Genomic DNA, 20,627 nt, shown 5'->3' on the forward strand with positions numbered 1-20,627 from the left:
TTTTCATTAGTTATTTATAATCAGTCTAGAAATGCCAATATTTTCTCAAAGCCATGCCTCAGGCTAAGTGGCTTTTATGAAAATGCTTCCACTTTTTACCTTTCAAATGCTGCTCCTATATTTCTTAAACCATACTGCTTCTAGGTCCCAGCTGCTCTCACATGGCCTTTCCCACTCACATCAGATTGGCTAAGGTCTGCAGATGCCATGGGACCAGATGCTGCCTAGAAGAGAGTGTGCAGAACCAGTGAGAATGAGCCAGACGAGCTGCCCAGCTGCCCTCAACACTCCTGGTCACCTTTGGTCTATGAGTAGGATCGCTTTGCTGTGGCTCCCTCTGTGGCAGTGGTAGCCTTATGGCTGGGGGGTCAGCAGATGAAGAGTGTCATATAAAATTTAGCAAAATACAAGCATGCTTAGAACAGAAGGTTTCCCTTATGAAATTTGTACAGCTACTGGAAAATGGAAAAACAATACTTTCTAGCTCTTAAAGCATGGTGATAGCGTAAAAATAACAAACATGCATTTTCAGTGGTCTGAATGAGTTGAGGATTAAATGTTCAGGTAAGCATCTTATTTTGTAAGATGCTATGAAAGAATTAATTTGCATTTATATTTATTGCAATATTTAAGTAATATGCAGATTGAATATCACAGATTATTATTACTTGTATTTTGAGGGTTGTTACATCGTTTGAATTATTAAAATTTAGAAACTTAGAAGATGGAGTTGAAAATCAGATCTCCAAGGAGGGGACACAGACTGGCTGGTGATTGCATCTGGTGGGGAAGGGTCAGTTCGTCTGGTTTTACAAATTTGGTTGGATTCAGCTGCTGCTGTTGAAAAGAACTGCTGCTTCAGGAGTAGAGAAGTGTTGCTGGAATAATGCTCACAGCGACCACACACACACAGGAAGCCTTTAAAAGGATTAAATGCCCTCTTGCTCCCCAATTCTTGCATTCTCCTTCAATTATTCCTGTTGGCAGAGCATAACACAGAGCCAGCTTGCAAAGCAGAAACGGGCTGTGCAGAGTCCCAGTACCCATATCATAAAGCTAAATAAAGAAGATTGGGAGTATAGAGACAATAAGTTAACAACTGGCACAATATTGCTCTCCGCTAGCTCTTTAAGAAGCTCGTGGAAAAAATAGGCTATTTTTAGAAAAAATAGTCATTAAATTTTTTCACTTAAAAGAATCTCTAAAAAAGGAAGTGTTGTGATCAATTTCATAAGAACCATTGATCCAGTATTTATAGTATCAATTTTAATTATTGATTTTTAAGAAGTACATATTTAATAAGTCAATTTTGTACCCAAACCTCTACTCCCTCAAAAAAAATTCCTTCATCAAAAAATGCTGAAATTTGAAATAACATTATTAGAATTAATTGTGCTAATCACCACTATTAAAATACAAATATCTCTCAATTACTATTAGGTTTCTATGTGAATAACAGACTTTTAAAAATGGCTAAAATAAAAATAAAAATTTATTTTTCTTATGTAAATGAAGTCCAAGGAAGGCATTCCAGGGATTCTATGATGGTTCCAGCATTATCAGGGACCCAAGTCCATGCAGGTCTCTGCTCTGTCATATCAAGGGTTACATAGATGAAATCTGTTCTCAACTGGCTGCTAAAGCACCAGTCATCACATCCATCTTCTAAGCATCAATAAAAAGGAAAGTAAGAGAAGCAGGTGTTCTCTTCTATCTTTTCAAGAATTATTCTTACAAGTTCCACACAATATTTTCACTAACTACAAAGGAGCTTGTAGATGTGCCCAGCTGAAAACTGGGGCCTATTAATTGAGGGTGTTGAGTAGAATGGCTATTGGTAAGGAAATAACTGTCTCTGCCAGACATTGGAAGGGACATTACCTCATCAATTATAAGCCTTGGTGTGAATGAGTCCATCAGCTCCTTTTTGAAAGCAAGATTTCATAGGTAAGACAGACTGTGAGCATACAAGAATACTAGGCTGGAGAGTGGAGGCTACTGAATGGGGTGGGTGAAGAATATTGAAGATGAACCTCCTCTCTTTTAGAATTTTGCCAGAGCCACGATCAGCCCCACCTCCATCTTTCTTATTTATATTTTTGTTCATTTAAAGAATTTGAATTCCATACTAATAGAGAAGGGGTCATATCATGTATCCACCATATTTCTTTTGTTTCAAAGGACTAGTTTTTTTTCATATTTTAAGTTCTAGGGTACATGTGCACAACGTGCAGGTTTGATACATAGGTATATATGTGCCATGTTGGTTTGCTGCACCCATTAACTCGTCATTTGCTTTAGGTATTTCTCCTAATGCTATCCCTCCCCATGCCCCTCACCCCACGACAGGTCCCCATGTGTGATGTTCCCCGCACTGTGTCCAAGTGTTCTCATTGTTCAGTTCCCACTTATGAGTCAGAACATGCAGTGTTTGGTTGTCTGTCCTTGTGATAGTTTGCTCAGAATGATGGTTTCCAGCTTTATCCATGTCCCTGCAAAGGACAGGAACTCATCCTCAAAGGACTAGCTTATTTTTTAAAAGATATGATCACACTTTTGATTGTGTTCTGTTCCCTCTCTTTTGGAGAGACACCTTCTAATGCCAAGATGGTTTTTGGATTTCCACGGTTATTACATTCATCTTTGTGTGTTTGTCTCTCCCTTCCCATGAACCCTGAAGAGAATGGAAAAATGGCATCATGTTGATAAAAAGTGATGCCTTCCAAGACATTCTTTAAATGTCCTATGTGCAGATATGGTCAAAACGAATAATCCAGGCCAACTGAGTGAACATTCTCCAGAGATGCTTGAGGTAAAACTGTCTGGCTTTGCACAGTGATTCTCTTTATAAACCAGCAACATTGCTTTATGATGTTTTGGGTGACAGGCCAATTTCTTAGGTGATTTAAGCATATGTATTTAGTATTTTCCAGTACTTTTGCTTTCAGAGCTAACTTATAAAGGGAGAGCAACCAACACTGCTGTGCCGTGGCATGTTGCCTTTGCACAGTCACTGGCGGAAACATTATGCATTTCTCCATAAGACACCTCCGTTCCCAAAAATTTCACTGGCTTCCAGCTACCTCATCTTTCATATTTTGATACCTTTAGTCACAATAAGGGAAAAATTTCAGGAGAACGTTGAAGGAAGAAAGGGATGGTAGAAAAAGAAAAGCTGAAGATTCAAATGGACGTTTTGTGATGTTTCATCGTGTTTGCTGCAGAGAAAATATTTGCAGTGCACAAATGTTCATGTGCGGTAAGATCTATCCCTAATCAAAATGGTGACATGGCTTCAAACTGAGCACTAACTGGCCTCTTGGGGCAGCCTTCACTTTTACCCTGTGCCCATGATAAAGAAAGACAAAACACATCATTCATTGGTGGTCTGCCCCATTCCCCCAACTGGTCCCTACCTCTGCTGGTTATGTAGATTTTTCTGAAGATATTGGTGAAATTAAGACAAGACTCTATACTGCACATCACTCAGGAAAAACTACATCTAGAAAACAACTGTATATGGAAAAAGTGATTCTTTTTTGGGGGGCGGGGGGGAGTTTCACTCTTGTCAACTAGGCTGGAGTGCAGTTCTGCGATCTTGGCTCTCTGCAAACTTTGCCTCCTGGGTTCAAGTGATTCTCCTGTCTCAGTCTCCTGAGTAGCTGGGATTACAGGCACCTGCCACCACACCAGGCTAATTTTTGTATTTCTAGTAGAGACAGGGTTTCACCATGTTGGCTGGGCTGGTCTCGAACTTCTGACCTCAGCTAATCTGCCCACCTCGGCCTCCCAAAGTGCTGGGATTATAGGCGTGAGCCACTGCACCTGGCGTGGCAAAAGTGATTCTTAATGGAGAAACAGAAAACCAAATACCACACATTCTCACTTATAAGTGGGAGCTAAATGTCAAGTACATGTGGGCATAAAGATGAGAACAACAGACAGCAGTGAATGCAAGCGGGGGGAGGGCTGAAAAACTACCTATTGGGTACTATGCTTACTACCTGGGAGATAGAAGATTCATGTGTAGTCCAAACCTCAGCATTACACAATATGCCCATATACCAAACCTGCACATGTACCCCCAAACCTATAAAAAAAGGTTGAAAAAAAATGGCCCCTGTCACTTAACATTGAAAACATTGTGTTCCGTAGCCCCAGTCTCCCTCTTCTGCTTTGTCCCTCTCAGAGGCTTCTCCTCTGTGCCTTGTCTGCCCTCCTTTTCTTTGCCTCTTCTTTCTCCTAAAAGGAAGCATAACAGCTGGTGAGAGCTTAGTTACCTTTCCCTGAGGCATATGGATAGTACATTAAAACAGGGATGAAAACTAAAGGGAAGAAGCTCTGCTGGAGGAATTTAGGCAGAATGAATAATGGAAAGAGCCACATACAGGAGCCAAAGAGAGCTGGAATTGATTCACAGTTCTGTCATTTAGACACTGACAGCCTTGGGCAAATTACTTGTCTTTTCTGAGTCATTTTCGTTACTTATAAATTGAAATAATAATACCTGCTTCATAATTATTTAACAATTAATTAAAATTATGTTTACAAAAACATCAGTGCCATATCTGGCACATAATTGGTATTCAATAAATATTACCTCTCTTACCTTATCAAAAGGGAGATGGAGGGGTTGTTATGGAAAGTCATGGAGATTTCTCAGTATTTTAATCTGCTGGGAACAGAACTGACTCGTGTGTGTGTGTGTGTGTGTGTGTGTGTTTGTGTGTGTGTGTATGAGAGGGAGAAAGACAGACAGAGAGACAGAGACAGAGGAAGAGAGACAGAGACAGAGAAAACTTAGGGGAAGGAGGCTTATTTGATTGCATTGATTTTTCTAATCTGTCTTCTTAAATCATATTAGTGTCTGCAATTTCCTAGTATCAAGGCAAACGATAAACTAAATTCCTCAGTGAACAGAGCCAATGAAGCAGAGTGGTTTATGGAAATAACCCATGGGCTGGATTAAAAACCTAATGAAATAATTTTACCCTATTCCTATGTTCCATAGATCTACTTTCTCTTTTAGATGGTACTAATCAAGTGATAAATTTCTCTGTTTCATTTTCTAGGCTGGCCACTCTGGGGCCAACACGTACTTTTGTCACATCTGTTAACATTACTGTCTTAAAATCTGTCAAAATAAAGAATAACTTCCTTCTCCTTGCCAGACCTGATTTGATTCTCTTAAAGGCAAGGATTCAGACCTTTCTTGGCACCTAAGTCAGGAGCTGGGCACAGAGATCACAGCTCTTTTTGTTCTTTATCAAGTCCAGTGCTCGGGGTTTCCATATTCCCAGGACTGCTGGCCTTGCACTGCCCAAACTGAAGTGTTTGCCGTGATGTGCAGGATCCAGCTTCACACCAGGGCTGCTCCTTCTGTGGTTAAGAACGGATGCTTTAGAGTTTATCACCCTGATCTGGGTCATCCTTCAGGAAATGAAAAAGGTCCTAAGGCTTCTGAAAATAATCGTTTTGGGGAGCCAGATTATAAACCCACGGTAAAATTTACTCATGACTTTTCCCAATACAAAAATTTAGGATTCTTCCCATAAATGGATATCTAAGCTGCCACTTCTTCTGGTGGGGATTCTTGGGGAATCCAGTGCCTTTGTTTTATATTTTAAAGATATTTTGAAGTCATATATTTATAAAACAAGAAAGTAGGTATGATACCTTTAAGAAAAAAGAGCCTCAAGCAGCATCTGTGTATCATCTTTCCATGAAAGATCTGCAGATATCTGACCAGGATGGGTGCCAGCCTAGGCTGTACTCTGCTGGAGAATTATAGCTCCACTTATTAATACTCTATTCCCATAATAAACAAAAGTGAATACATGATGTGTCACAAGAAGTTTATGTCCCTCTGAGGGCTATCCTGATAATCCTCTTAAGATTCATTCTTGAATTACTTCTTCTGCAAGAGTTCTTAATTTCAGGTCCATGGACACTCAAGAAGTCTGTGACACAACTTTATCTCAATTAAAATGTATATCACAACTAGAAACAGTTGACAAATTATTTCAGTAAAATTGATTTCACCTGTGATAGCAACAATTTTAATTTTTTGCTTGTAAACATATTACACAGAATTGTCAGAGGAATCCATGTCACTAACAAGTTAAGGATCTCTGACATAGTGGAAGTTTCTGTGGGGCCCAGGGGGTCTTTTTGTATGACCTGCTGATTTCATTAATCTAATTTTCACAGTTTGCAGTTTTCTCTTCTATGGTCTTACCACCCTGGTCTCAGCCTCTGTAGGTTTGCCTCATCTGTATCTATGATGTGCTGTCATTGTCAAGTTAACTTTTTGGGCAGAACACTATTTTTAATACAGTGATAGTGCAATTGATGATGGAAGATTTCCTCAGGTTTATGTCAGTTTATTGACCAAATCCCATATGCTGGTTATTATGCTAGTCAAAAAGTATACAAGGTCAATATTTAAAACAAGCAAAAAAAAAAAAAAAAGAAAGAAAGAAAAACACAAAAAAACTACGGCCCTTTATCAGTTTACAGCCCAAATATGTGTGTATGTGTGTGTATACATAATAACTTCTTATGTCTCCCACACCCCTCCACAGATCTTGCAGACATCTCAACTTTAATGAGGACTTTCCAACATTCCAGACTGCTGTCCTGCAATGAAGCTCTGAGTCATGGTCTGTGGGGCTAAGGTACTGGCAACAGTGTGAACCCCAGGACAACTAACCTCACTAACCTTCACTCTAAGCAGAAGCCCAGAGTGAGTCTGGCCTGAAATCAGAGCAAGCACTACAGAAAGACATCTTTGTTAATGGAAAGAGGAAAGAAGAAAAGAATTTCCAATAAGTTACAACAAACTTTTCACCATTCTAAAGAACCCACTTTCCTTATCAACCAAGCTGGGTTTCTCTCTAGTGACTCCTATTCTAGCCTTTTGCCAGAAACAGAGAGTGTTAATCCTGGTGAAAAGATTAAGACAGACACTCAGAAAAAGAGACCTGGGACTGTGATACTATCAAAACCGTCAAGTAGAAGAATTATATCGGAAAGCCAGCTTAGCCCCCCTGTGATCCCGGCCCGCAGGCCTGGATTCCAGGTATGCTACATCTGTGGTCGAGAATTTGGGTCCCAGTCAATTGCCATTCATGAACCCCAGTGCTTGCAGAAGTGGCATATTGAAAACAGTAAGTTGCCCAAGCGCTTGAGGAGGCCAGAACCCTCCAAACCACAGTCTCTGAGCGGCAGTGGGTCCTACAGTCTTCAGGCAAGTAATGAGGCTGCATTTCAGAGTGCCCAGGTTCAGCTGCTGCCCTGTGAATCCTGTGGCCGCACATTCTTGCCAGATAATCTTCTTGTTCATCAGAGAAGCTGCAAGCCAAAGGGTGAGGGTGCCAGAGCACCACAATCAAACAGTTCTGATCATCTTACTGGCCTCAAGAAAGCTCGTAGTGGAACCCCAGCCCGACCAAGGACTGTTATCTGCTACATTTGTGGTAGGGAATTTGGCACCCTGTCCCTTCCTATTCATGAGCCCAAATGCCTGGAAAAGTGGAAAATAGAAAATGACCGGCTCCCTGTGGAGCTCCACCAGCCACTCCCACGGAAGCCTCAGCCCCTTCCGACTGCACAGTCCAGCCAAGCGGGACCAAGTCAAGCTCAGCTTGTGTCCTGCCCAAATTGTAGCCTAACCTTTACCTCAGACCACCTTCTGGTACACCAGAGAAGTTGTAAAACTCAGCCTCAGGGGCCAAAAGATCAGAATTTGACCTTAGGGAGTAAAGGAGGCCTAAAAGAGTCCACTAATTCCAAGCAGCAAAGGAACAGGGCAGCACCCAGTGTAACTGATAGGGTAATTCATGCCACACAAGAGGCTTTAGGTGAACCTGGTGGCGCCCTCTGCCTGTAGGGGAACGAGAGAAAACTATCCCTAGAATCAGTCACCTCGCCCCCTAGTATTTTTTCTATCAATGCCTTACATCAGCCTCAATGCAGCCTGTTCAGTTAACTCCCTGTGGAACTCCAGGGCCTATATCTCTCTTGGCTGAATAGATATAAGAACATCCTTGCCTGATGGGTTCATATTCCTCTTCAGTTCTGCTGTCTAAAAGGAGAAGAGATGGACTTCTTTCTTCCCTGATCCCTGATACAAATAATCCCCAGGAGACTGTAATTTGAAAATGAGTCATTAATGCTGTGTCTACATCACAGAGATATAATTCCCATTCCAACAGCCAATATTTATTGCTGGTTTATTTTAGTCATCTACCTTAGGAATTCATTTTTGGCACTGCTGGGTTATGCTGAGTTTATCTTACTAAAATAGAATCTGTGTCAAAAACCCCAAATGACTTTAGCAACAATTAAACACTGAAGAACTTGCAAAAATACACATAGTCTGTAAATACAGCATATTTTTTCTTTTGACACTTATATGGTTGTAGTAAGTAGGAAATTAACCCCAGTGTAGACAATGAAGCAACTAGGTTATTTTTTGGGAGGTGCTTGGTTCCTGCTGCTGCTCTGTGCCCTGTGTTCAGGCTGACGACAAGGCCCTGAGCCCCCACCGTGGGCCATTGTGAACAAGCATGACCCCAGGAATCACCAGCTTGAATGGCAAAGAGTTTTTAGGGTTTTATCTAAAGTTTCATCATGGACAAGGATTGTAGAGAGATGCTTACGAGGGTGGCTACCTGCAAGATAGGGCCTGGTTCATGTTCTTTGTCCATTAAACCAGATTGTGGTTGCTTTGTCTTGTGTCAACCTTACAGAATATCAAATCATGAGAAACAGGAAGTGGTAAAGGTCTTTTTTCCATGGCTTGCTACTTGAAAAGCCCAGCCTGCAGAGATAATGAATTCTTCAGAAAACTAAGATTAGGCCGGGTGCGGTGGTTCATGCCTGTAATCCCAGCACTTTGGGAGGCCAACTCCTGAAGTCAGGAGTTCAAGATCAGCTTGACCAATATGTCTCTACTAAAAATACAAAAATTAGCTGGGCATGGTGGCGTATGACTGTAGTTCCAGCTAGTTGGGAGGCTGCAACAGGAGAATTGCTCGAACCCAGGAGTTGGAGGTTGCAGTCAGCAGAGAAGGGAGGGAGGGAGGGAAGAAAGAGGAAAGAAAGAGAACTAAGATTACACAAGCTATTGTAAAAGGTTAAATCAAAGGAATTGGTTGGGAAAGGGGCATTCTTTGTTTCTAATTTGATTTTTCTCTCTTTTATTTTATTACTTTGAGGACTGTCTAGTCGTTTGCTCCTAAATTCTATGTTAAAATAAAATGAGTATGGTCTTGCTGGTTTAGAAGATTCCAAGACAATGATTCGAAAGCTGAAGAGTCACTCACAGCTGCTGGGCAAGTTTTCCGATGAACATTGAAGAAAAAACAGCTCGTTTCTTTGCCTAATGAAAAACCAAACTCCTCAGTGTGGCATAGTCTTCAAGCTGGTTTCATAAACATGACCTGTTTTTCCTATCTTCTGTCTGTTGCTTTTCTTCCATAACGTGTGGGGTCTGGATTCAGAGAATATAAGAATCTGTGTCTCAGGGTCACAAATCAGAAACTCTGTTCACTTTCTGCCTTACAGCACTGTTTCTTGATTGTATGCATTTACTTCAAATGTTCTCATTACAGATCTAGAGATAGGGAAGCGTGTGGTCAGGATTCTTGTGCTTGTTGTTATAACACATACTTTGTGCTCAAGAGTAGAGCCAACAGGCTGAGCACAGCATGTTCTCACTCAGTCATGATGGCTGCAAGTGGCTGGCTTGGGCCCCCAGCTTCCTTCCCTAGGAGACACCTTCCTGACTCACCCGGTCATCTGGAGGGGAGAATGTCAGGAGAGGCCAGCGATGGTCCTTCAGTGACTCGACTTATGCATTTAGACAAGAGTAGGGGGTGGTGGTCTAGAGGACATGGCTATGTCAGAGCACACCCAACCCTGCTCTCAGGCCTGAGAACACACATGTGAATGAGAAATTGGCCCCGACCACTGTCAGATATGTGCTGGCCTGTTTGGGGACCACACAAGATTCAGTAGAGGGCATAGAAAGGTCATCCAACATAGGGTCCCTTTGGCTGCCAGACTTAAAACAAACTTGGGTTAGTTATGAAGGAGAAAACTCTCAGGCTTCCAGGGAGCATGAGAACTTTCAAAGCAGTGGGCTTTAGTCCTTCCTTAGAGGAGACATTTACCATCCCATAGTGCTTTCAGCAGAAAGCCTTTCCTTCACTGTGTAGTTTAGTTATGATTTGATCCTGCCTATGGATATTTTTCTTTCTTTCATTTAAATTTTAGATAGTGCTATGAATTACTCATTTTCCATAAAGAACACTACTGTAATGATTATTAGATTTCAGAATTTCATCTGTCTGTGAAAGCTGACTTTTGGCAGCCTGTGACACTCATACATTCCTTCTTACAATTCAGATTTCCCTCTGGAATCCTTGGTCTCATTTCAGATTAGAATCAGCTATCTTGCCTTATGTTCTCACGGGGTTCAATCTTGTAGTGAATTCAGGTGAGAGAAATAGTTTCAGAACTATGATCATAGTAGTTGGAAAACAATTCACTCCAGTGACCCCACAGTCACTGTTTCACTGGTAGAATGAATTACCTTTCCCTCGGAATGTTTCTCCAAAATAGATTGGCTCAGGTCCCTTATGGCACAGATGCTCCTTTGATCCTTCTGTCAAATCTAAACACAAACACCGATTAGACAAGTTCTGCTCCAAGATCTCAGTGGGCATTTTGCATTGCCTTCTAACCAATATGCTGGCTTGAATTGTCTCATTGTTTCACATCCAAAGTATAGGACTGAACTCACTCTTCCTGATCTCCCAGGAAACTTGTGTAGGACCCTAAACAGTATTTAAGAGGAATAAAACCTTCGGTGTGGATTTTTATTTAAAAGATGGAACGGTCCTGGGACTGTGTATATGTATTTCATGGTGTAATGAGCAGCATCACACTTCCTTTCTTTCCTCTAAAAAAAAAGCCTGGATGGGTAATACCCAATTTAGCAAAAATTTAAAAGTGGTGTCAATTCCAGATAAAATTGTGATTCATAATATGGATCAAACTGTATGTTAACATTTTACATTTTAATGTCATATCTATTCAATGAGATTCTTGATGTCTATTTTAGTAAATGATTTTCTCAGCTATGCTGAGGAATATAATAATAGAAGTAATTATTCTTATTTTAATATGAATGAATAAATTTTAATAATTGCATTTAATAGTTGATAAAATTTTGTCTGTTTTTGGAAGCTGATTGTAATTCATTCTTTAGCTTTAGGCCCTTTCAAGCTAATTGGAACAGAACAGAGTTCGTTAAATATAACTATAAACCAAAATGAAACTTTTGCCTAATAAGTTTTTATTAGTTACGGCTTGGGGTTATTTTCCTAGGATTTCACTTGTAACCTATGAAACACTCTTCTTAAAACCTTATTCTATATTGCAAAATATGTATTATTTTTCTTAAGGGGGAACTATCTTTTCTATAATGATTGTCTCTCTGAACACAGTTTTAAGCTACTTTCAGCATCCTCAATGCTCAGGTTTGAGCTAAAGCCCCATCAGACACATCTCCAGCATCTGGTGCTGCCATCTGGTGTTTTCTTTTAAAGTAATGTCTTCTGCGCTATCAAATCATATTATTGACATTTTCCTCCTTTGTGTTATCCCCAAATGTATTGGAGAAGGTGCCCTTATTAGATAAACTCCAGTTATTTAGTGCTAGAGTTACATATTTGATTTAAAGCTACAAATGTTCTTCTCTGGGTAAGTATCTTATTCTTTACAGGCAAAACTCACAGTAGGAAGAGCATAATCAGAAAAATCCAGGAGGGCGGGATAGATATTCTCATATTTTCAAATTCTGTATGTGTGCATGTGTATCTATTGGGTAAGAAGAATTTGGAATTTAGGGGAAGGCGTGGAAGACAGGGAACTAACTTTTAGTGAATAACTTTATGTCTTAGTCCATATGTGCTGCTATAACAAAATACCAAAGACTGGGTAATTTACAAAGAACAGAAATTTATATTTCATGGTTCTGGAGGCTGGGAAGTCCAAAATCAAGGTACCAGCAGGATTTTTATGAACTTGTGAGGAATGCTCTACTTCCAAGATGGTAATTAGTTGCTAGATCCTCTAGAGGGGCGAAATGCTGTGGTGGAAGGGATGGAAATGCGAGAAGGGTGTTCCCTCTTCTAACCTTGAGCCCTTTTATATGGGTGTTAAGCCCATTCACAAAGGTGGTGTCCCCACAACTTAATCACCTCACAAAGGCCACACCTCTTAACATTGTTGCACTGGGAAATATGATCCACTGTGAATTTTGGAGGAGACACCACCATTGAAACTGCAGCACTTTATGATTAGCACTTTATATACATGATGTCATTTTAATTCTCATTATATTACTATAAGATAAACATTATTTTCTGACGTTCTAGGTTGGAAGACTGTGGTTAAGCAACTTGCTTAAAGTCATACACTGGATTTGCAAGTGGCTGTCAGAGCCATTCTGTCTAATTCCACAGATTCATATATTTTCATGTCACTATAAAAGGGGCATAGAAGTGATATAAAAAATGGGTATTGCTACCCTGCCAACCTGTGAGTGTTAGGAAAAAGAGGACAGAATTCCATTCATTCACTAATACTTATCATTAGGCCTTGGACTAAGTACTAAATATAGAGTCATAAAAATATAGGCATAGTTCTTGACCTCATGGAGTTTTTAGTCCTATTGAGGAAATTGCATGGAATTTTTAAAAAATATACAATTTAAAATTGTGTTATGACGGTGTGGAATGGTGGAAGACAGACATTCAGGATCTTGGCTAGAGAAAATCTATGGGAGGAAGATATTTCAGCTAAGACATAAAAGGTGTGAAAGCACTAGCCAAGAGGAAACATGTGGAGGAAGAGAATGGTTAGAGAAAAAGACATTCGGATAAAGGGAAGCATGTATGAAGGTTCTAAGGTAAGGAAGATCTTACAATGAAATGAAAGAGTGCACATGTGGCCAGGGCCTAATACAAGAGGGAACAGGCACATGAATGAGGCTGAAGAGGTAGCATAGTTTCCTCCAGCTGCTCTGTGGACACAGGGACATCAGTTGTTTGGTTACTGCAGGAACCCAGGTGACAGCTGGTGATGGCTTGGCCTATCATGTTGGTAGCAGAGATAAAGATAAAGTACAATGGGCAGATCTTGGTGACAGGTGGGATGTGGAGGGTAAGAAAGAAGGTCAAGGATGACTCCCAGATTTCTACCTTGAGCAACTGCACTAGTAGTGCCATTTTCTAGGATGAAGAATACTGTGGAAGGGTTGGATTTGGGGAAGTAAGATCTATAGTTTAGGCCGGGCGCGGTGGCTCACGCCTGTAATCCCAGCACTTTGGGAGGCCGAGACGGGTGGATCATGAGGTCAGGAGATTGAGATCATCCTGGCTAACACGGTGAAACCCCATCTCTACTAAAAAATACAAAAAAAAAATATTAGCCGGGCATGGTGGCAGGCGCCTGTAGTCCCAGCTACTCGGGAGGCTGAGGCAGGAGAATGGCGTGAACCCGGGAGGCGGAGCTTGCAGCAAGCCAAGAAGCACCACTGCACTCCAGCCTGGGTGACAGAGCAAGACTCAAAAAAAAAAAAAAAAAAGATCTATAGTTTAATTCTGGCCATATCAAATTCAAAATGCTTATGAGATTTTTGAGTTAAGCTGAATCTATGAGTCTGGAACTCAGAAGGAAGGATTGGGCTGGGATATACATTTATGCATTATTAACATATATTTAAAGCAATCCGAATGAATACTCAGATAGAAAAACAGGCCCAGGGCTAAGTCCTGAGATACAATATTTAGGGACTAGAGGGGAAGAAGCTGGAGAACGAAGGCCTGGAGATGCAAGAGAAAGGTCTAGAGTAGGGTGCCATGAAAACTGAGATCCGACAAATGTTGTAAATAAGGGTGTTGAAAACAGTGTTTTATGCCAAGAGGTTGAGTAGAATGAGGACCAAAAAATATTTGATTTGGCAGTGTGGATGCAGCTGCTAACCTTGGAAAGAACATAGTGGACCGGTGAGATCTGCAGAGTGTATGGAGAATAAAGATAGGTTGTGTTTTGAGAAGTATGGCTTTGAAGACTAGAATAGAAATAGTAGGTAGGCTAGGAATAGAGATATTGGGATGAGAGGTATTTTTGAAAGATAGGAGCTTCTAGATTATGTTTTAATACTTAGGATAATGATCCAGTGGAGAAAAGGAGGTTGAAGAAGCAAGAGAGGTGATCAGAGATGGTGCAAAACCTGGAGAAAAAATAGGCACCAGGAGATGGGATCACCAATGTGTGTGGAAGGAAGGACTTCGATAGGAGAGGGCACTTCTTTGTTTCAGGAGAATGATTAATACAGATGAAGGCAAGACTGTAGGTTATTAGTGGGGAGATAAAGTAACTACTATCTGTTAGCTTGTATCTCATATTTTCTTGATGAAATATCAGGCAATCTTACCAAGCCTATCAGATGAGAAAGAGAGGTATAAAGAGAGAGAAAAAAGTTAATGTTAAGAACTTTCTTAGTCCTTTGTCTCTCCATGCCTTCTGTTAAACTGAGCGCCTGAAATCAAGACTTAAGTCTTTTAGAATGCTTTCCCTCTATGATCTCCGCTTCTTTGGAGGTGGTAGATGAAATATTCAGTGGGATCCTACTTGTAGATTCAACCATTTTAATAATCTTCAGTGGTCCTAGTTCACCTCCTCAGCTGTGCTGATGTCATGAAAACCAGCCTCGACCTCACAAACTACCCCTTGATGATGCTGACAGCTGGACTACTAATACCCAACTCGCTGTGCTGCTTCTTCATCTTTCCTTGGTGCCAACCATGCCTGCATATCAGGGCAGCATTCCATGATCCCATGGCTCTCAGGTCAACAAACCACAACACTAAGGTAACAGGACCAGTTCTCTTCTACGTTGTTGGCTCCAGAAGCCAACCCAAGGGAATTTGTGTGTATGTATTACATGTGTGGAATATGTGTGTGTTGAAGGTGGGGAGAGTTACACATTTTAGAGCAACAGCCTCATCAGTGAAATTGATGTATAGCTTTCTAATGTAAAAATTTAAAGGATAATACTCACCTGTACAAATCACAGTCTAATCTAATCATTTAAAAACTCATCCTTAACTTATAATTATATATCACATATTGCTGGGTAGAGAGACTGTGATAGATACAACTACATCTCCCAGAGCCCAAAGCCCAAAGCAAAAATAGGTGCTCTTTCTTTGCACTGGCACTTCTTTATGTGGCTTTCTGCTTCTCTAGAAAGAAAAACACTGACTGTAACTTCTGTGAGAGGAGAGGATCACATATTATAAATTCAAATATTACTTAGGCCTAAAATGAACAAAAACCATAACATAGTTATACTCTCAAAAAGTTAATCTAGCTTAATTTCGTATGTCTTCAAAGCCTTTTTTCCCCATCACTTGCTTCCAGCCCAAACACATGTACATCCACATTTCCTAGTGATCATGGATACTGAATCGTTATATAGTGAGCGAATGGATATAGCTCCAGTACTTAAAAATCCAAATTCCAAGGTCAACAACTACAGTCTCTCCCAAAATTCTTAAAATTCCAACAAAGGTAGTGCAACGCAATCTGTAAAGAGTCCTTATTGAAACAGAGGTGATTGTCCCATAAACAGAATCTCAGTGCTCAAAGTGAGGCATAAGTTCAGCCTTATGGATAGGTGGGGAATTGAGAGAACTTAAGACTCCATCTTCTTCTCTCCCATTATGTTGTGCAGTGCTCATCTTCCTTATGTCTCTTGTCTCTTTGTAGCATTTACTTTATGAGGTTGTCTTATACATAGAAAGAAATGACCTACAAATTGAAGAAAGGGCTAGTAAATCCAGGAACTCAGTAAGTTTCCAGTATTCTCAGCCCAAGCACCTGCTCTGATGCCATGATCTCATCTTTAAAGTCTCCCATGCTGCTGTCATATCCCCAGTTACTTTTAATCAGAGAAGGTGGGAACATAAAGGTATCAGTGGTCCCATGTTAAAACTTCAAGTAATTGGAGGCAGAGAGTAGAAGCAAAGGATAAGGAGAGATCGGGGTCAACTCTGATAGGAAAATTTTTAAAAAATATCTTAAAGTTAGAATTCTTTCTGGCCTATCCAAGGCGATGGTCTTCTTTTTATAGGAAAACTCCTTTTCTTGGCCTCCACCCCTGAGCAGTATGCGCTCTAACACGTAAGCTGTAGACAAATCAGGTACTAGAAAAAACCCAAAGTCCAAGTTCAGGTCAGAGAGCATTTTTTTTTTCATCTTTTTAATTATATGCACTGGACAAATTGAGTGTCTGCCATAGCCCATGGGTGTTTCTTGTCTTTCCTCCATTTTCCCTTGTTTCTCCATTTTACTCTGTGACCTGGAAGCCAACTGGCCTAAGAGTCAGGACTGTATCCAAACTGAAGAGCACAAGAACCAAACACTAAGAACATTCTCCAACCATTTTCTTCAAGGAGAGCCATTTCAGACAAGAGTTTGGCAAGACGTTTAATCAATACCTCAAACACTTCACCTTCCAACTATGTTCTTCTAAGATCAGAAAAACAAAAACAGAAACGGTTCTTATCTCAAATGTGAAAATTTAAAAAAAAAAAAAAAAAAAAAAAAAAAAAAAAAAAACCTTCAGCTAAGAAATTGGGTTTCTTTCAGAAACCTAGACCAAATTAGAGTCTAATTTGGAATTCATTCTTTGACCTATATTTTTCAGCTTTGTAGCTTAAGATTAACAATTAAATAACTAAAATGTCAAGCATGCATTTGAAATATCAATAGTTCTTTTTTAAAAAATAAATACATAAAGATAATTTAATAAAAACAACATTTCCAAATGAATGTCAAATCTTTCTTATGTTAAAAGGAGCAAAACAAAACTCCAAATCACAAGTAACAGCCTCTTTTAGTTGGCCAATAGACAGGCCGGATTGGGAAATTCTTTTACGCGGCATCCAGTGATTTCCAAAAACAATTTAATTTCAAACAACGATCCTTCCAGATGTGACATTTGGGGAGAATTGTTTAAAACACCAGAAGTAAATGTGAAATACCAGTGGTTTCTAAACAATCAAACTCTCCAATTGTTAGGGTTTGGGATTGAACTATGCAGTTACTCCTATATATTAAAATACTATTTATACTTTGTATGTAGGACATGACTAAAAGAGTAGAAACTTAATTGTATACATTCAGACTCAGTCAGGTTGGTTGAAATTATGTTTTAAATGGCTGAAGGCAAGATTCTGATTTGGAGAAATGAGTCTCTGGTTGCCTCGCCTCATATTCTAATCTCCTTTGCATTTTAGCACCTTCTGCACTCTCCCTACCTCTGCCACCCCCACCCCTTGGTATTGTTGGAAGGGGGTCAAGATAATTTTATAAACTTAACAGAAAACCATCTTTCATAGGACTGTTTGCATTCTGAAAACCTATCTGGGAGAAAGTAATGTTTGACCCAAAGGAATAAACTTTCGAGATAGTTGGGAGAGCAAAGGCGGGAGTTTTGCTAGTTTTTCCCCAGTCCTGTCCAATGGCTGACTCTGGACATGTAAGGCAGGGCATGATACCCCACTGACCACTGATGACTGTATCTCCCATGTTTTTAGAAGCAACTGGAATCAGACAGACCTGGATTCAGATCATAGATGCACAATTAAATCAAATATCTTTGAACAAGTTACTTAACCTCCCCAAGTCTCAGTTTCCAGCATGAGAGATTGAAATGAGAGGATGCCTGCAAAGGACCTGGGATGGTGCTTGACAAAACTTTATCTGTGGGCTTCTCCCTGCCCGCTTTACAGAAGACCCAACTCTCTGCAATAGAAACCAACTTTTCCACTTAGTAATCACTGTGTGCCTCAGTTTCCTGGTTTATAAAGTAGGGGCACTGAGCTCTGCCCAGAGGGTTATTATGAGAATAAATGAAATAAAGCATGTAAAGTGTTTAGTACAGGGCCTGTTACTTAGTAAATGCTGGTAATTAGCTGCCATTATGCCACTTGGTCAGACATGTTTAATATTGCAATATACACAAGGATTTATAAAAGAGGTTTTAGCCTTTTTTATCAAGTATGGAGGGAGGAGAACGCTCACTCTTACTTCCTCCATCCAAACTTCCTGCATTCTATGATATGCCCTCTGCACTTACCACAGAAATCTCAATTATTTGGCTTAATGGAAGGAATCCGGGGTGTAGAAAATCTAAAACAGAAGCTAAGGTCCAAATTTTTAGTTTAATTTTATCATGGAGAAAGAGAAACACTCGTTGATGGAATGACACACATTCAAATATCTACACAATCACATAATTCCCTCAGATCTTGGCAAAATGTGCCCTGTTTTTGACAGCCTGGGATCCAGCTGGGAACAGGGAAAGCAAAAATCCCCCAGAGAGTAAATGACTCAAGGATTACCCATGCTCACTGTGTGCACAGCGTCTTGGAAATCAGTCTCATGCCTTAAAGTACAGTTTCTTTTGCCTAAGGATAGGCTTCAAGCCTCCTGTCAAGTTCTGTTGTAATCGTCGTTGTGCTTAAATTCAAAAAGAACAAGGAAGCTTCAATGTGACAATCTCTGTGTCACTATGCTTTTTTTTTGTTTGTTTTCCTCTAAAGTACCTTTCCTACTATCCTACTACCTGGCAAGTTTTGTTTTAATTCCTCAGTCAATGATTCAGCTTTTGAGTGAAAACACTGACTCTATAGGAGATCTCAGCTAAAATACAAAAATTCCCTTGATAGGTGACAAACCATTTTTAGTCATTGGCACATTCATTTCTTAGACATGAGATATAAGGAAAATACTTTTTATTGGCGATATGACTGAGGAGAGGAATTGGAAAAATAGGCAGCTCAGAGTCACAAGCTCAAATGCTTTCAGGGGCAGAACAGGCTGCATAGAGGGCAACGGGGAGTGGTAGAGCTTGTGGTATACTGGAGAGTCAGCCTCACCTAAAGATATTCACATTTAAAACTTTTAAGAACATTGTCCTGGCCAATTAAAACATGCTGTTGATTAAAATGACTGTTGGTCCATCCGCTTGCAACCTGAAATCCAGAGCATAAAGCCGAGAGGAGGCAGTACCATTGGGTAGTCCAGGTGAGATGCTGTAAAGACCCAGGCCTGGGCCAGGAGAAGACAGCTGCGGATGCTGAAGGAGCAACATGTTTGTGCGACAGCTGTGTGCAGGGACCAGGGGCATACACACTTCGTACCTGAGCATAGGGTAACTCACCCCAGCAGCCAACTACCATGTGGATCACCTGTGGGAGTCTCTGGAACAATGAAGCTACTCTTCTGGATCAGACATCTTGGAGTCAAACCTTCTGATAATTTTTAAGGACCAAAAGTCAAGGATGCTAGAGAGGCTGCACATCTGGAGAGTAGTTTTCAAAATTAATCAGTCTGACTTCAAACATGTTAGTGGGCAGAGAAGTCAGGATGCTTCCTCCACTCAACAGGTCCCCTTCTCACCCTGCCCCTGTATCTTGAGTAATTTCAAATGAATGGGCTCAGCACATGCCAAATAGGGATCTGTCAACCTGATACTGTCTCAGAGATAGAGCTTTGGACAAAGCTAAAAAATATTTTCTAAATAAAGGGATTGGATTGAGACGAAAGGGGCAAAAAGAAAAGAAAGTAAATAAAGTAGTGAGTTCAAGATAGTCATTTCCACTGTTAGGGCTAGTTCTCAGTTCTGTATCCAGCACAGTCCCTGGCACATTGTCAGTAATCAGAAAATACTTCTGAGCAACAATATCTGGGCTTCAATTAAATCACCTAGCGAGGGACAGCCCTTTCCTCCAGATGCATTTCCATTTAGTGTGGATCTCAGCTGTGTTTCCAGCAGATGTCTCTGGTTTATTTCTGCTCACAATGGAAATGCAGTATCAAAATCTAGAATCCTATTGTTTCATTGGCTTTTGAAATTGAAAAGCATCTGATTCATCCCAGATATTTGTGGACTAGCATACTGTACCGGTTACCAGTCACACTCCATCTGAGAGACAAAGTACACATTGACATATACGGCCAGTTCTAGGCCCAGTTGTGAGACAGGGTAAGGATTTTCCTGTCTATCTCCCCCGTGGTCACCATTTTTTAATTCTACATGTTGTGACTTGTCTTATTACGGATTAGTGATTACAACCGTATGGTTGGAAAGTGTCTGAAGGTAGGAGTGCCTTTTTTCTGATTTGCTCCAAGTCACGGTTCAGGCTTACAGGGGCTATTTCCCTTACAGGATATTCTCTTACCTCTGGGTTCCCTGAGTTCTCTTTGACTCTTAGGTTAATGAATAATCTCAAATGAAAACAGGGAACATGGCTGTTTTGATGTAGGGATGATGCAATCTACAAAATGTAGGTTTGATGTAGGGATGATGCAACCTACAAAAATAAAAAAGACCATTAAACTTTCTGCATTAAAAAAAATATTTCCAAGTAATATACAAAGCATGTTACTTGGGAGGACACAGGCATTTCATTTGCAGACATATTTAGTAGTAACATAGTTTACATTTTGATGTGGCTCTTTGGCAAAGGCCCACTAAA

The 20,627-nt window shown here is 40.3% G+C and overlaps 2 protein-coding genes across 5 annotated transcripts in view; both read left to right on the top strand.

The window, feature by feature from the left end:
- Positions 1 to 8,364, top strand: part of LOC101010228 (zinc finger protein 474) — a 30,029-nt gene extending 21,665 nt beyond the window's left edge. Inside the window, exon 2 of the mRNA XM_003900034.4 lies at positions 6,585 to 8,364. Within this exon, the coding sequence (XP_003900083.2) occupies positions 6,797 to 7,891 (1,095 nt within the window). The 5' untranslated portion in view covers positions 6,585 to 6,796 and the 3' untranslated portion in view covers positions 7,892 to 8,364. The remainder of the gene's footprint in view (positions 1 to 6,584) is intronic.
- Positions 8,365 to 14,742: 6,378 nt separating this feature from the next.
- The window catches only part of LOC101011084 (zinc finger protein 474), a 41,679-nt gene continuing 35,794 nt past the window's right edge, over positions 14,743 to 20,627 (top strand). For 2 of the 4 annotated variants that reach the window (XM_021939622.2, XM_017959802.3), the window contains exon 1: positions 14,764 to 14,949. In XM_021939622.2, coding sequence (XP_021795314.1) covers positions 14,776 to 14,949 — 174 coding nt within the window. In that variant the 5' untranslated portion in view covers positions 14,764 to 14,775. Of the gene's footprint in view, positions 14,950 to 20,627 lie in introns of all 4 variants that reach the window. The other 2 variants (XM_017959801.3, XM_003900037.3) reach the window with 2 other exon arrangements.

This window comes from Papio anubis, chromosome 5 (assembly GCF_008728515.1).
Source record: "Papio anubis isolate 15944 chromosome 5, Panubis1.0, whole genome shotgun sequence".
NCBI lineage: Eukaryota > Metazoa > Chordata > Mammalia > Primates > Cercopithecidae > Papio > Papio anubis.